Here is a 14,676-nt window from a genome sequence, read left to right as displayed (position 1 = left end):
AGGAGGGAGGGGAAGGGGGAGGGGGGGAGACTCCGTACCGGTATCACCCGGTGTGGCGGTGAGCTGCGGCTGATTAATTAATGCGAGTACAGTGCTCGCTTAGTGGCAGCGCTGTCGTCGTGTATCTAGCGAGCGAGCACCTCTCCCGAACACCACCACTACCCTCCCCCTACTCGCTACCTTCTCACTCGCGGAGCGCCGCCCCCGCGACGGGCGGGGAGTGCGTTCTGTTGATTCTGCATCAATTCGCTTGTTTACAAAGTCGCGTTAATGAATAAAAATAAAATAAACTATATGTAAGTAAAGGAGAACAGAACGACATTATTTGGCGGCAGCTGATAGAGTGAACAACAACAAAAAATCAAAGAATAAAACGAAGTGACAGGCCTTACTACAGAGAGAATCGCGTGATGCCTCGACATATTTGTAATAACGATTATTGTGTCGAGTCGGGGCGCCGCGGCATCCGATAAGAAGACATGGTTGCTACAAGAATAGAAAAGAGTGAAATTCCCTCGACATTTCCCTGACTTTCCCCTGAATTTCCCTGACAACAAGATTAGCAGAGTCGGGAGGGACTTTTGCGAACACCTCGCCGAGTATACCCAAAATAACGCTGCCAGCACTTTTTTCCCCTGACTTCCATATAGCAACCCACCAAATATGACAAACTGCCACCGGACGGCCCGGCGGCGGCGGGCAGCGTGAGCGACGCGCAGCTAGCAGGCGTTGCCCACTCACACACCCGTCAAAGTATCGGGCATGACTCATGGCATTTGATGGGCGCCGACAGAACACCTCCTCCTCCTCCTCTCTCCCCGGCGGAGCGACCAGGCCGCCCACCGCGCGGCTGCGGCTATGTTGTTTGTGTTCAGACGGATCCACCGCCAATATAATTGTTTACCACGCGAAGCCCAACGCACCCAGGACAGGACAGGCCCGTGTGTGGCCACCGTGGACACAATGCTGCCGACGGCGGCGCCCGCGAGGGGGAACTAGAGGATCAAGGTCGAGCAAGCGGGAAGTACCATAGCGCGGCGGGGACGCGGCGGCACCTCGCCCGGGCCGAGGCGGGGCGGAGCGGAGCGGGGCGGGGCGGGGGGGGGGCTCATGCTCATAGTGACAGCAGACCGCATGTAAAAGAGTTAAAACACTCGTCGTGGAAAGCGGGCACGACGACAACAGTCGTTGTTGCGTCATGCAGCTGCTCATCGCTCTCACGCGACAACTGCGGCAACCTCTGGTTTTGAATTTGCAACAGCACAGCACATACTTTGCAGGACAGAATCGCGATTTTAAAAAGGAGAATGAAGTTACGACACGTTGCACGTGTTGATTTGTACACCAGCGACGTCCGAACGGCGAGGTCGCGTGGCGGCACCTCCCTGTATAGTTGGTTCACTAAATGTAGACACCATTGAAGGGGAGCCCCATTGTAAGTCCCATTGTAAGCGTCCACCCACATCAGCCTCATTGTAATGGCCACGCTTACAATCGGACTTACAATGGGGCTCCTCTCCAATGGTGTCTTCATTTAGTGAACGAACTATATTTGCGGACACGCTCGGCACGGCGGTCCCCGTGCCGCGAGAGCGAGTGCGAGTGAGAGAGGGGAGGGGGGAATGCCCTGCCGACCGCCCGTCTCTCTCGTACCGCCCCGCGCGGCCAGGTGGCTGTGTGCACCGGCGGCGCCGCCATTCCGGGAGACAGGCGAAGACGCGCTGCTGCTGCTGCCGCTGCCACGGCTTGCGGCTGTGCGGCGCAGCCGCCGGGCGCAGCTGGCAGCTGCGCGGAGGTCGCACCTGGCCACCAGCTGCGGCCGGAACTCAACTGCTCGCTACTGCTGCTGCTGCTTACTCAGGCTCGGGCCGACGGCGACGCAGGCCAGCGCCACCAGGGCGAGCACGGCGAGCAGGCGCATCTTGTGGTGGAAGTCGAGCGCGAGCTTGTGCTGAGCGCGCGCCGCGCGTACGTACACTGCTGCGGTGTCGGCGCGGGCGGCCCGGGCCGGGCGGGAGCGACGGGCGGGCGGGCCAGGCGGGCGCGGGGGGCTCGCGGGCGCGGGGCCCCGGCAAGGCAAGGGAATGAATGAATGAATAAAACCTCAACCACCGCGACTCAGCAGCGCCCAGCCCCAGGCGGCCGCCGGGCCAGCGCGCCCCCCTGACCTGCGCATCCCTCGCCGTCCTGGCCCACGACGGTGACCGCGTCCGCGCAGCGCGCAGTGGCTCTTTCGTCTCCTCCGAACGCCCGCTAGGCTACAGCCCTCAGGTCGCAAGTCACCGCTAAGGATACTCATAGAAGAGGGATATTTTGGAAAATATGGAGAAAAATACAGGCAAAAGTAAATTAAATTGCACTTTTATTGAAATAAGAGCCTCAAGAATACAAAACCACGACCAGCTGACATGACAGCTGGGTCCCGACGAGATCAAAACTTCTCTCTTAAAAAAAAAAAAAAAGGTTTTACAAACTTGAAAAAATGCTCCTAGTAAATGCCACCGGCGTTGAGTTCACAACGTTTACATACTTTGAAAGCAGTGAGCCACACCAAATAAAAATACATCAATATCACAAGGCAACCATGACATAAGTACACCTCATAACTGAGACATGCCCAAGCACAGGATGCAAAATTGTTCTATCAAAATACAACACCGCTCTCCCAATACAACAAATCTCTCACGTCAGAAAAAATATTTAAGATAGAAAAATTACAATACTGAAAGATTTGTTCACAAGGCAGGAAAAGGAACTACTTGGTGCTTTTTAAAGTCTTTTCATGATTGAAGTAATCACACTGATTTTTCTCAAACCCTAGAAACATGAAATTCACTGTTGACTGTTGGTCAAAATGCCCCATAGTCGACACTGACAGTTCTATATTATTATGGAAAATGAAACTAAAAGAACATTAACACACATTAGTATGAAAAGTAAATGCATATGGTGTAAAAAGAAATACCACTGATAATAGGTTTACAATCAAGTACAAAATTCTCTTTTAAAAAATTGGCCAATAGGTGAAAATCAAATTTAATGATGTGGTTTGCGAGTAAATTTTACCAGTCTTGTCAACATGTATGTAATACATGGAATTTGCTTTTGCTGATGCATAGTTGCATTATCTGGAGTATTTGACTCATAGTCAATTGCAACCCTTTGATTCACAAAAGTCAGTATTGTGAGAAGATCTAGCACAAAACCATTATCATTCAACTCTTGACAAAGAGCTTGCATAAACCATGACCCTTTAGATGTATTCCTCCATGAGTAATATCCTGCAGTAAAAAGAAACCATAGATATGTTAATAAGTGTTATACACAAAATGAAATTTCTGTAAAGATTACAAAATCTTACCAGGAATTGTAGAGTATGCAATAAGAAAATCTGAATGAACTGGAATTTTGTAAGAGTGACTACCACTATCAGTCTCTGTAGCCCGCAGCATAGTAACACCTGCATCTAATTTGTCACCTTGACAAGCCTGAAAACAAAAATGTCCTCAAATTAAATGACAAACTGAGATTTAAACCACTTAAAACTTCAACAAAAATCACATACCTGAATGAAAAACATTTTGGGTTTCCCAGCTAGAGTGGGACACTTGTCCGCTGCAAAAGGCGTCCACAGGTTTTCAGGCTTGTAGACTGAATCCCTGGCATACAGGATCCCATGCTCTCCATGCGAGAGCACTGCCACAATGAAACAGTCTCTCGCTTTATGGTTGTCGTCAGCAGCTGTCAAAGGGCGACACAACAACCTCACATTAGACAATCATTTCAATACAATGTCAGTATAAAACAGTAAAAATGATGTTTTCAATCAAATACCTCGGTTAATGATTTCCATGAGTTCAGTATTTGTAAGGTCAGAGTACACATGAACTTCAAAACCAAGGTTTTTCAAGCTATTTTCTAAGTTCTTGCAGTCATGTTCCGTGCCAGAGCGGGGCTTTAGGTTGAGACGAGGCTGTCCAAGAAGAATATAGCACCTTAGTACACAATTTTTAATGATCAAGCCAAGATGGAACAGAGAGAAAAATTAGATTAGATTACCTCAAAACGCTCATGGTTGAAGATCAATGCAAGACCACGCTCTTTGTGGTTCATGTTATAATAAACAGCATTCTTCTCAACAGGCATCTGAGCAGATGATGGTGGTGGTCTCCTTTGAATACTGTCAACAAGATACCTACAAATGTTTAGCCAGAATGATCATGGGGACAGGCAGGTACGTGAGAAGGAAGTAAAGAGAAAAGCAAGAAGAAAAAATTACTTTAGATTCATTTGAGTATGATTTAACAGTTCCAGTGTGAAGAAATAACATCACTCTTCGATGTACCCAAAAGGAAATGCAAGTTGAAAACTAGAACTTACTGCAGCCATGGTGTTGGAGGGTCGACTTGATCACCTCCTCCATTTACCACAGGATCCTCAGAAACACCGTTAGATGCAGTGACTGGTTGTTCGCTGGACGCCATGATCTATCAAGAAGCTGTAGGGAAAACAAAAGGAATATAGATAAACATACACAACAAAGAATGCTTCACTCACATGACATGACAACAGTTTTGTTGTTTAGAGCATAACCTACGAGAGAAAACTAATCTGAATCAAAAAACCTGATGCCATAAAATTTTATAGTATTCTCAGGGATAATAGTAGATAGGTGGTAAAACAAACTAGAAAAACCAGAAAAACCTAGTTGGAACGGCAGCACAAAAGAAACATTCTGAAATCGCAGCGGTACAACAGAAATCAAACGAAGTAGATGGAATCTAAAGAATAACGAAAATGAAGGCAGAGTAAAAGTCGAGATACCTTATCTCACCGCGAAGATATTAATCCACTGATCGGTCTGCACAACTGTTGCGGCCAACCCGGAATGTTATAATGACTCACGAAAAAACATACAATCCAACAACAAACAAAAACACAAACTGGAAACAAATCCACATCGAGTCAAAAGTTTGACGTGCGCAGTGCCAACGCCAGCACAGAAAAACACACCGAAGACCCCAAGAGAACAGATAAAGAGCTAATACTTATTCACAACTTTACAATATCTTTTTACAATTATTATAACTGCAACGAAATTTGGAAACAATCACATGAAACACGTAAAACTTTTAAGTAGATTCTTTCTTTCTCTGTTTCTGTAGGTTGGTTTCGGAAACAGAACTACTGCCCGCGAAGATTTAGAAAATAGAGGAGCAGAAGGAATTTGGTATGGTTCATCAGACGAATGTGCTTAGCAGGTTCACTATGAGGGAAGACCTGTACCCACCCTTCCTTGTCCAAAATTAAAATTCTAATCAACAGGATAATGCGTCGCGAAGACATGAAACCCGGCAGTATCTTGTCATTTGAGATCCCGCTGTCAACCCTCCTCTTCGGCTTCGGTGTCCTCGGCCTCCTGGATCTTTAGGCGTTTGTTGATTGTTTCCGAGAGAATCGTGTTGCCCTTCTGTCTGCTGCTTGCTTCTTCTGGCTGCTGCTGCTGATCTTGCCAGCCCCGAACATGCAACCTTGAACTGTTTTGTTGCTAAAATTCGTATATTTTGCAGGGATTTCGCAACTAAATCGCGATATGTTATTCCACCCACTGTAACTGAGCTATCCGTGCATCAGAATGTGCACAACATTGTTACAAATTTCCGTGGGCTGTGTATTTTTGTCAGACTGATCGCAGCGACCAAACGTTTCAGATAGGGGAAAAATAAGGCGTTTTAGTTTGTTTGCCTGGCTGCAATGTCGCTGTTCAAGTTAAAGACGCCGTTCTTGTGCGGGACGTGTCGGTGGCTCTTTCTCCTGATTGTGGTGCTCGGTGGCGACTTCTTGTTGTGTAATGCTCAACTAAACTTCGTGCGCCAAGCCTCCGCACCAAGTCCTTCTGCCGTCTCAGGCGATCCCTACAGGGGTTCTACCCTGTCTGCCAGTGTGTCTTCCCTGGCGAGAAGCACGAGCGCGCCGTCCTCGTCCTCGGAAGGTTCATCCTCCAACGAGCCTTTCCTTGATGCAAGTGAGTCGGGACCTTATCGAAGGGTGCAAGCTCCTCGAAGGTTAGGACACCCATTGGGACCAAATGGAATGTTGGTTGTCACTGTCAACACTCACGTTAATTAACTGTTAATTAAGAGGATTCGTTTGATTGTATCTTTATTTTTAAGTTTATTTCAATGCCCAATTAAGCTTTGAGTTTTCTGCCCTCTTTTTTGATTAGTTAAATGAGAGACGCATAACTGTCAAAATTGTTTTGATGCTTTGTTCCGTTTCCTTGCCCAGCAAAATTTTGAACTGCTTATCGTCTCAGTGTTTTTTTAGATTTCGAGGCCACTATGCCACTCTTTGTTTTCATTGGTCTCAACTGTTGCCTAATTATGTTTGGCCTTGTCTTTGTAACTGCTAAGATGTTTTGAACAATTCCTTAACACAACTGTAACTTTTGTTTCTTATCCAGGTCATGGGGAAAATTGTAATGAAGACATAGCTTGCCTTACTATTGCTCGTAACGACATGCAAGGTTTAGAGGCCATAAAATCATTGCACCGACAGTTAGATGACGATGCTAATGGAAACGTTGATTTATCTGAGTCTGATGAAGTATGTTAATCTTGAGAACGTATTTAAAGAGTTACAGTTTCTCAAATCCAATTTTAAAAGTACTTTCTAAACTATTTTTTCCTATTTCTAGTTTTTAAGAGAGGAACTAAAATATGAACAAGGTTATGAGAAGAGACAAAAGGCATTCCATCGTAATGATGACATGCACATATCTGTTAGAGAATTGTGGGAAGCATGGCTTCGATCAGAGGTAAGATATTTAGAAACTCGCTCTTCATTCTTTACCGCAACATCAATCATTACTTTTACTTTCTCATTTCTTCCTAGGTACATAACTGGACTGTGGAGCAAACAACAGAGTGGTTGGCATCTAATGTGGAACTTCCACAGTACATTCCAACTTTTATCCACCACAGGGTAACAGGAGCACTACTTCCAAGGTCCTTTTTTATTAATATGATCAAATTGTCTTAATATATGATTATTCCAGATTTTCTAATATATTTCTTTGATGTAGACTTGCTGTAAGCAACATGCAATACCTGACTTCCACCCTGGGGATTAAAGATCCTATTCATAAACAGAAGATTCAGTTAAAGGCCATGGATGTGGTTTTGTTTGGACCACCCAAAGGTAAGCAAGCCATGATGTAGCCTCCTTAAACTAAACTGAGTGCTTTTTCTTCTACTCTAAGTTTTAAAAATGTTTCAACAGATGGCAGTCATCACATTAAAGACTTAGTTTTGGTTACCCTATTAGTGAGTGCGCTTACTGGATGTTGGTATGCATACACCCAAAATAAAAGTTCTAAGCGACATCTTAGACGTATGATGAAAGATATGGAAAGCCTCCATAAAGCTGAGCAGAAATTAGAAAATTTACAGGTGGGCTATTATCTACATTATAAACAAGCAATTACAATTTTTAATCAAATTAAATTTTAAATTTTCTTCCATTTCCAAAAAATTAATGAACATTAGAAAGAGCTGGAACAAGCTAGATTGGATCAAGAGAATGTTGCAACAGAAAAACAGAATCTAGAAAGAAGGCTAGCCCAAGAATGTAACACCTCTGAGCTGCGAACATCATACTCTGACCTTGAAGTGTCTCAACTCAAAACAGAAATCGAGGTAGGTGAATTGATGCAAGAAACAAGCCCCCCCCCCCCCCAAAAAAAAATACCAACCTCTCTTATGAAAGTTTCACTTTAATATTATTACCTGTTGCCTGCTTGTAGACTCTTCGCAATGAGCTGGCAAGAGCTGAAGGTGAACTTCAAGACAGGTGCTGGGCACCACCTCATGGATTACAACAGTGGCTTCAACTAACTCATGAAATAGAAAATAAATCATACATTAAAAAGAAGATTTCAGCAGAGAAACAATTACAACAAGCAAGAGACGCTGTAAGTTTAATAGCATTGTCTGCCTCTCATGATCTCGATAAATCTAATCTGGTATTCAAACAAATGCTTAATACACCTGTTTAAATTTTCTCAGTGTGAAAAATTGAGAAAGAAGCGGTCCAGTCTTGTTGGAGCTTTTGTATCAACTCATGGTCGATCCATTGATGATGTTGACAGAAGTATTGTTGAAGCAAGGTAAATATTTTTTTGTCTTTGCTCTTGGACTTTAACTCATATTATAATCAGAACTAATATTTATAAAATTCTTTATTTATTCTCTGTTTATAAAATTCTATATTGGTTTGATACTTTGTGAGGGTAACTAGAGTTTCATTATTTTTGTTTCATTTAGAACTGCTTTAAATGATGTAACTCAAGAATTGCAAGAGCGAGTACTTAGGTGGAAACAAATTGAATTACTTTGTGGATTTAATATTATCAATAATAGTGGTTTGCAATATTTGGAGAGTGTCCTGTATCGCAGTACATCTAATGGAAGAGGTTTTGGACTACGCAGTAAGTAGAAAAAGAAAACACCAATGTAATAGGTGGGAACTATTTGTTGTCTCTTTTGTGGTTCTATTACAGAAATTTGTAAATTTCGTCCCTTGCGCAGGTCGAATGGGTAGCAGCCAAGATGATTTGGATGATGATACATGTTCACTTTACTCACCATCTTCAGGTAAGACTGCGGGAAATAATACTCCTGACACCGATGATTCTTCTCGTGGTGAAGCATGGGAGTAAATCATCTGAAGTGTGCACATTTTGCAAACAAAAACTGAGTTATGTTGTGTGATTACTGTGTGATTTTTATAAGCAACTCTTTTTAATGTGGTGGTTTTATGACCCTTAATTTTACATCTGTCTTGATCATGTTAATTTCAAGTAGTGTTGCATTGTGTGGGAAGCTTTATTTTATGATAAAAACCTCTTGCAAAGTGAGGTGTTTTGTTTGCAGTTTTGCTACTTTGACTTAAGAGCACTTATTTATTTTGTTTTTGTTCCGTACTTTGTCTCAGCATCCTTTCCTCTCCATGTCAGTTTGCTGTGTATGACAGTGATGGATTTTATTCATAATAAGTCAATTGCACATTACTTTGAAGCTCCTGTCTCTCTTTGCTTCTATGTACCTACTTTCTCACTTTCCTCATTGGTGCTTTGATTTGTTACCACCAAGTAAGGTTGCACCAACCTTTATGTTGGTTTGAATCTTTAAAGTGAATGTAATGATATTGTGTGAGGTAGATATAGAGTAGGAGGTCCACTTTTAGTTTTAAAACTGAAGTCTTAATAGGGAACTACTTAAATGGCTAGTTGAATTGGTAGATGGAACACCTCTGCTCAGAAAGTGTCAGTGTCTTCTTTATTTTTATTTGCAAATTTATTGTATGGGCAAACATGAACGACTAATCCACCTGTTTGTTGGTTGGTTCATTTGTTTAGGAGTCCTCATTCAGTAATCTGTTCTTATTAGATAGTAATTTATTTACAATAGGAACAGAGTAAAGTAAGTTTTGTTTTTTATAGGTTTTGCCAACATGCCTTTAATTTTCTTTTTTTTTATACAAGTGTTATAAACATGAAGTTCCTCCTTGTAGCACATTGAGCATTTTTCATTTGCATTTCCCAGGTTTTGGATTAGTCTTTATCACTGAGCTTTAATGTTTCCATCTTTTAATTTTATGAAAATAGTACATTATTTATTGTAGGATACAGTAAAGCAAAGGGAAAAGAACTGAAATCAGTTGGTTAATGAAGAATGATGACTAGGGATAATTGTTTTAAATGTCTGACTTCCTAATCTGCATGCCTGTTTCTAGTTGTGCATGATAGGGTGCACCAGTATACCTCTAATATTTAATTTTTGTATCATTTTAGCAAATTCATTAAGTTGATCAATTTTTGTCACAAAACAATTTCAGTTTTCCCCTCCCTTTTGTTTTGCTAAGATGCCATTCATATTTCCCGCAAGCATGATGAGCAAAAAGTAAAAGCTTTACATTTTTCAAGATAAAATTAACACAAGTTGTGTTTGTTTTTGTTATCTTTGAATGAGTCAAGGTTAATGCATTATTTGCAGATTGTACTGGTCATTTTTTATGTCATGACTTAAAGGTTAAAGACCTTCAAGATCTTACCTACATCCGGATAGTGGTTAGCCATACCTATTCACATTTGCACTTAAAATTCCAGTTCTATGTGGAATTTCATCTTTTCTAGTTTTCAAGGTGATATATTTTTTATTATTAGATTTTTGCATGCTACATTATTTATTGTTATTACCAGAGATCCCCTGATTTAACTTAAAGGCGAGTGAGGTTTAGAGTCTGAGGCTATAACTGTGGATATCATTGCTCTCCATTTTCTGTACTTTTGTATTCTAGAAAGAGATATTTATCTATCTTTCATATTTGTTCAATATTTATTTTGAATATAGCAGAATGGCAGGTTATACTATTAATGTAAACCTAGTGCATATGTGTTTGCAGAATGAATACCTATTTATAATGTGATTTTAAAAGATATCATGGTACAGGTACCATGGGTACTTTTTAAACTGAAATGGGAGTCCAGTGAAGTGTTACCTAGTTCAATCATTGTGTGTATTTTCTGGTATTTTCCAACTATTAGACAGGACTTTCTCACTGAGTAGGTAAAGTCGGTTTAATTTTTACAAAGAAAATACTTTGATATTATGTCCCTGGACCGTCATATCTAGACTGAGTCTATTTTGTAGTTAAACCTCTAATTGCAGAGACCTGAATTTGGAAACGGCAGTTATGGATCCAGCCATTGGATGGAATAACTACGGTATCTTTTCCTTTATGCCACAGTAGCCCTCTTTGGCTGATCTCATCTCACAGAAATCTGTAACATATTTCACTGCAGTTTTTTCGATGACAGTACAGTATCATGAAACATTTGCAGATGTTACGTACTTAACATAGTGTCTCCTCTGCCATTTTCCATTTGCAGAAGAACATAATGGGGGAATGGAGTGAATTTCTTTTAACTTATGGGTATTATAGTAAAAACTAACTTTCTTCCATAAATGTCATCAACAGCATTTTCTGCTGGATTAAACTGAAAATATTTTCGCATCTTGCCCTCACCATTGTGTGTGTGTTTTTGTGTTTTGTTGTTGTGTTTTTACATGGCCGATTTTCAACTCTTATCTACTTAAACCAATTGTAATAGTTTCTTGCAGGAGCAACTGTTCTTAAAACATGTAAGGACATCAATGTCAGTGATATAAATAAATAAAGATCAATTTTATTCATATTTAATTGAGATCTAACAGACCAAGTTTAAAGACACATATTAAATCTAATCTCTAACTACAAAAGCAATGCATGTAATACATTATGACTTGTGTGGGTTTCTCTGGGTAACTTCTGCAGCACAAACAGTTTGTGGCTTGTGCATGTCCCGCATGAGATGAGCATGTTGTGTAATTAGACCTGTGAATATTTTTTTAGTTTTTACCCCAGTTCGAGCATGAGGTGGTGAATATATTTTCTCCCCTTGACACACACATTTGTTTCTAGAGTCTTTATGACTCATTGTGATGGGAAGAACTGTTCTATTACCCCTAAATGCCTTCTTCTATCTTATTTTTGCTCATTATTTCCATAAAGTTATTGAGCTAATTACGACACCAACTTATATTGGCAACATGCATTAACTTTCATTCTAAATGGTATCTTTTAAAATTTTAATCTACCTTCGTTGTTGAACTAAAGGAAAACAAGATGTTTTTTTCAAATATTTGGTGCAATATTACTATATTCCATTTGAGGAATTATTTTACCTTATCCTTTAAGCCTGGCATATGCCCACTAATGGCATATAGAGTCCCCATTCGTAAAGAAGAGTGAACAGACCTGCAGTGTGCTGTGCTAATCTGTCAGCAGGTGCCCTTGAAGCGTGGGTTAGAGAGGCTGATTCTTCTGGGAGCGAGGCTGGTCGACAGGATATTGAAGAAGATATCAGTCCAACCAATGATACACCCTCCAACGTGAAGACAGCAGATGGCTCAAACAATGTTCACTTTTTAGTTGGAGGTGAAAGGTGAGTTGTGGTATTTTCTCTCTGGATGATATTTTGAATGTCTTAGAATAGTTACCCAGTTCATGTAATGGAAAAGAAACTTAAACTCTACTCTCTTTCTGCATGCTGCTCTAGTCGTACTTTCATTAAGGATCACAAACATATCAGTCGCAACTTTTCAGTTATCAAAGGTTTGTATTTAGGTCTTCCACTGTTTTTAACAACAAATCTTAGTGAAAATTCAGATGTTAAATATTCTATAGCAAAGGCTTTTACAATGAACTATATGTATTTTTTGTATCTCATTAATTTACTAGTCCCTGAAACAGGTGTGCTTGGTGGCTTATAGCATGTTTTCCTAACACTTTCTAAGGAAGGCTAGTCGTGCTCAACTTTTCATTCTCCTGCATGCTACCTATTACAGCGCTTGGCCGGACATGCAGCAGAAGGCGCCACAGCACCCGCTGAGGCAAGATCGCAAGGATATTGGACCAAGCATGATCCGTTCACAGTCTCAAGATGCTGACATCTCACTTGCGGGTGCAGAGGTAAGTAACACAAACCATCAAAAAATCAAGTTTAATCTAAATGGAAATATTATCTTATTTTTCTGTTCTAGATAAGTCCGCAAAAGATTTTCCATTCAGAAACTTCATTGCAGTTCAGAAGTACAGTTGCTCCAACACGACGTTTGATAAGAGAAGCCTCAAAAGATTCACATGCCTCCTCACATGGATCATCTCAAGGATCCTCTCATGGGTCTTCATCAACGCCTCCCCAAGGGAACACTGAACAACGCCTGGTTGATGAAGAAGCTTGCTCCACCGACTCAAATCCAGCTCTTACAGATGATGACATTAGTCGACGAAAGAAGAAGCACAAACTACATTTTCCCTCTCTGACAAGGCGCTTGCCCAAGGGAAAAACAACTGTAATTGAATGACCATTGTTTCAGGGGTATTTTGGTTGTATTTCTTGCCTAGTATTCATTGAGATTCACTGTGAAGAACAGTGAAATGGAGATTATTTCAGACTGGGAAAATGGCTCTAGTAAATCAGCTCCTTCTATTGTAACATCATTTGTTACGCCCTTACTAGTTAAGGCCTATCTAAATTCCTGGATCAAAACATGTCAAATTTTTAAGATTTGTCAAGCCTCGTTATTTTTAAAATCATCTGACTGCCACTGTCTACTCAGCACATCAAGTAATATGTTACTGTTACTCACATATTGATGAGAATTATTGGCTCTTGGACTGTTCTAGAATTTAGCTCTCTAGTAAAAATTGACTCAGATATGTGGCATATTCTCTTAAAATTAATACTTACGTGCAATATATTAACTTCCAATGAGTTCCTATCTCTTATCATAGGATTTAATTAAAAGGGGCTCTTGTACTTTTGTTTTTTGATTGGTGAGATTTTGATATATTTGTTGACTTAATATTAAATTCATAGCTTGAAAATATTGGATAACTACAATGTTGTCTCATTGAGAGTAGGAGTTTGTTCCTTAACTTCTATTGATATTTTTCCTATGTGTAGATTTTGTATCGTCGTTTTGATAATTACCATTATGTTCATGATCATTGTGGCACTGATTTTTGGTGATGATTGCAGGATTACTACAGTTTGTATACTGTTGTCCCTCCTTTTGTTTACATTTCTAATTAATATTTTAAATTCATTTTGTTAGTTTCATTAGTTCATCTTCACTCCAAATTTCTATACCAATGGCCTATGGGTGCTTCAGCGACTGTTTCTATGTGAAATATCAATAATAGTATAATGTGTGATAAGGACTTTGTAAAGACTTTTGTATTTTGTTAATAGATAAATCTTTGTCATTTGTGCTGTTACATATGTTGAGATTTATGGAGATAGTAGATCTGAATGCCAGGAAGAATGGGTATTCTTTGCATTTGATTAGTACAAGTTATTGGCACACTGTAATATTACTGAACATCTGTTTTCAAATAGAAACATATTATTAACAAAGGCATCTCACTGTTTGCAATCACCACAATAGTCGCCAGTTATATTTATTGTGTTTTGTTAGGAATCACCTTGTATTAGCTGCAAATAATCGGCTCATACACAAGGAGCACATATGCACATGTGTGAATCATCTTTAGATTCTAGATATGTTTTCCCCTCTCTCTCTCTCACACTAGAGAAGTTTTTTTGCTGTTATCTATGTTGGATGTTGTTATATGAAGATTAGTTGTGGACATATACATATTGGATTTGCCATCTAGGCCAATCCAATAAATGTGTTAGTGTTTTTGACAGGTAAACTTTTTGACTTTATAACGGTTCTAGCAAAAGGCACCACATGGTATTAAATTTATGTCTAATTTTCCTTCATGACATGATTAATATTTGTTGACGTCAGAAGATAATTGTGACAACAATGTGATAAACTTGTTTAATTTTATTACTTGTCCATACTAATACAGAATGTATTTGTTCTTACTTCACAGAAGATTTTATTCATTTTCTTAATATCTGTTCCTATGGCTCTTAACAAAGTTTTGTTTTAAATCTAAATTTGATCAATGCAGGCAGAAGTTTATTGTTTAGCTGTTGACAGTTTGGGTATTATCAAGTCATGGTATTGTGAGGGAAACATCTGGAGGGTCCCCTGTCTA

The 14,676-nt window shown here is 40.2% G+C and overlaps 3 protein-coding genes across 10 annotated transcripts in view; 1 reads left to right on the top strand and 2 right to left on the bottom strand.

The window, feature by feature from the left end:
- LOC113210196 (uncharacterized) overlaps positions 1-2,035 on the bottom strand; it is a 12,146-nt gene extending 10,111 nt beyond the window's left edge. The window contains exon 1 of the mRNA XM_026428063.2: positions 1,858-2,035. Within this exon, the coding sequence (XP_026283848.1) occupies positions 1,858-1,921 (64 nt within the window). The 5' untranslated portion in view covers positions 1,922-2,035. The remainder of the gene's footprint in view (positions 1-1,857) is intronic.
- Positions 2,036-2,345: 310 nt separating this feature from the next.
- On the bottom strand, positions 2,346-4,985 carry LOC113210200 (caspase-1-like). 6 transcript variants are annotated; one of them, XM_026428070.2, is made up of 7 exons: positions 4,825-4,985; positions 4,381-4,498; positions 4,060-4,195; positions 3,835-3,973; positions 3,566-3,741; positions 3,362-3,488; positions 2,346-3,281 (listed from the first exon to the last, which is right to left on the bottom strand). In XM_026428070.2, exons 2-7 carry the CDS (start codon positions 4,482-4,484, stop codon positions 3,037-3,039), a joined length of 927 nt encoding a protein of 308 aa, XP_026283855.1. In that variant the 5' UTR covers positions 4,485-4,498; positions 4,825-4,985; the 3' UTR covers positions 2,346-3,036. The 6 variants fall into 6 exon arrangements, with proteins under 6 accessions (XP_026283855.1, XP_026283859.1, XP_026283856.1 ...); XM_026428074.2 differs by having other exon boundaries at positions 4,060-4,180; XM_026428071.2 differs by having other exon boundaries at positions 4,705-4,835.
- Positions 4,986-5,468: 483 nt separating this feature from the next.
- LOC113210198 (stromal interaction molecule homolog) lies at positions 5,469-14,670 on the top strand. 3 transcript variants are annotated; one of them, XR_008010890.1, is made up of 15 exons: positions 5,469-6,025; positions 6,464-6,606; positions 6,698-6,817; positions 6,895-7,007; positions 7,085-7,200; positions 7,282-7,451; positions 7,548-7,697; positions 7,805-7,972; positions 8,067-8,167; positions 8,325-8,488; positions 8,589-8,654; positions 11,887-12,046; positions 12,161-12,216; positions 12,450-12,573; positions 12,645-12,794. XR_008010890.1 is itself a non-coding variant. In XM_026428065.2 (14 exons), exons 1-14 carry the CDS (start codon positions 5,755-5,757, stop codon positions 12,966-12,968), a joined length of 2,190 nt encoding a protein of 729 aa, XP_026283850.1. In that variant the 5' UTR covers positions 5,469-5,754; the 3' UTR covers positions 12,969-14,670. The 3 variants fall into 3 exon arrangements, 2 of the variants coding, with proteins under 2 accessions (XP_026283850.1, XP_026283852.1); XM_026428065.2 differs by lacking the exon at positions 12,161-12,216 and having other exon boundaries at positions 12,645-14,670; XM_026428067.2 differs by lacking the exon at positions 12,161-12,216 and having other exon boundaries at positions 5,470-6,025; positions 11,890-12,046; positions 12,645-14,670.
- Positions 14,671-14,676: the final 6 nt, after the last annotated feature.

This window comes from Frankliniella occidentalis, unplaced genomic scaffold (assembly GCF_000697945.3).
Source record: "Frankliniella occidentalis isolate FOCC.00 unplaced genomic scaffold, Focc_3.1 Scaffold24, whole genome shotgun sequence".
NCBI lineage: Eukaryota > Metazoa > Arthropoda > Insecta > Thysanoptera > Thripidae > Frankliniella > Frankliniella occidentalis.
The sequence above is the reverse complement of the archived record's forward strand: the minus strand, read 5'-3'. Positions and strand labels throughout refer to the sequence as shown.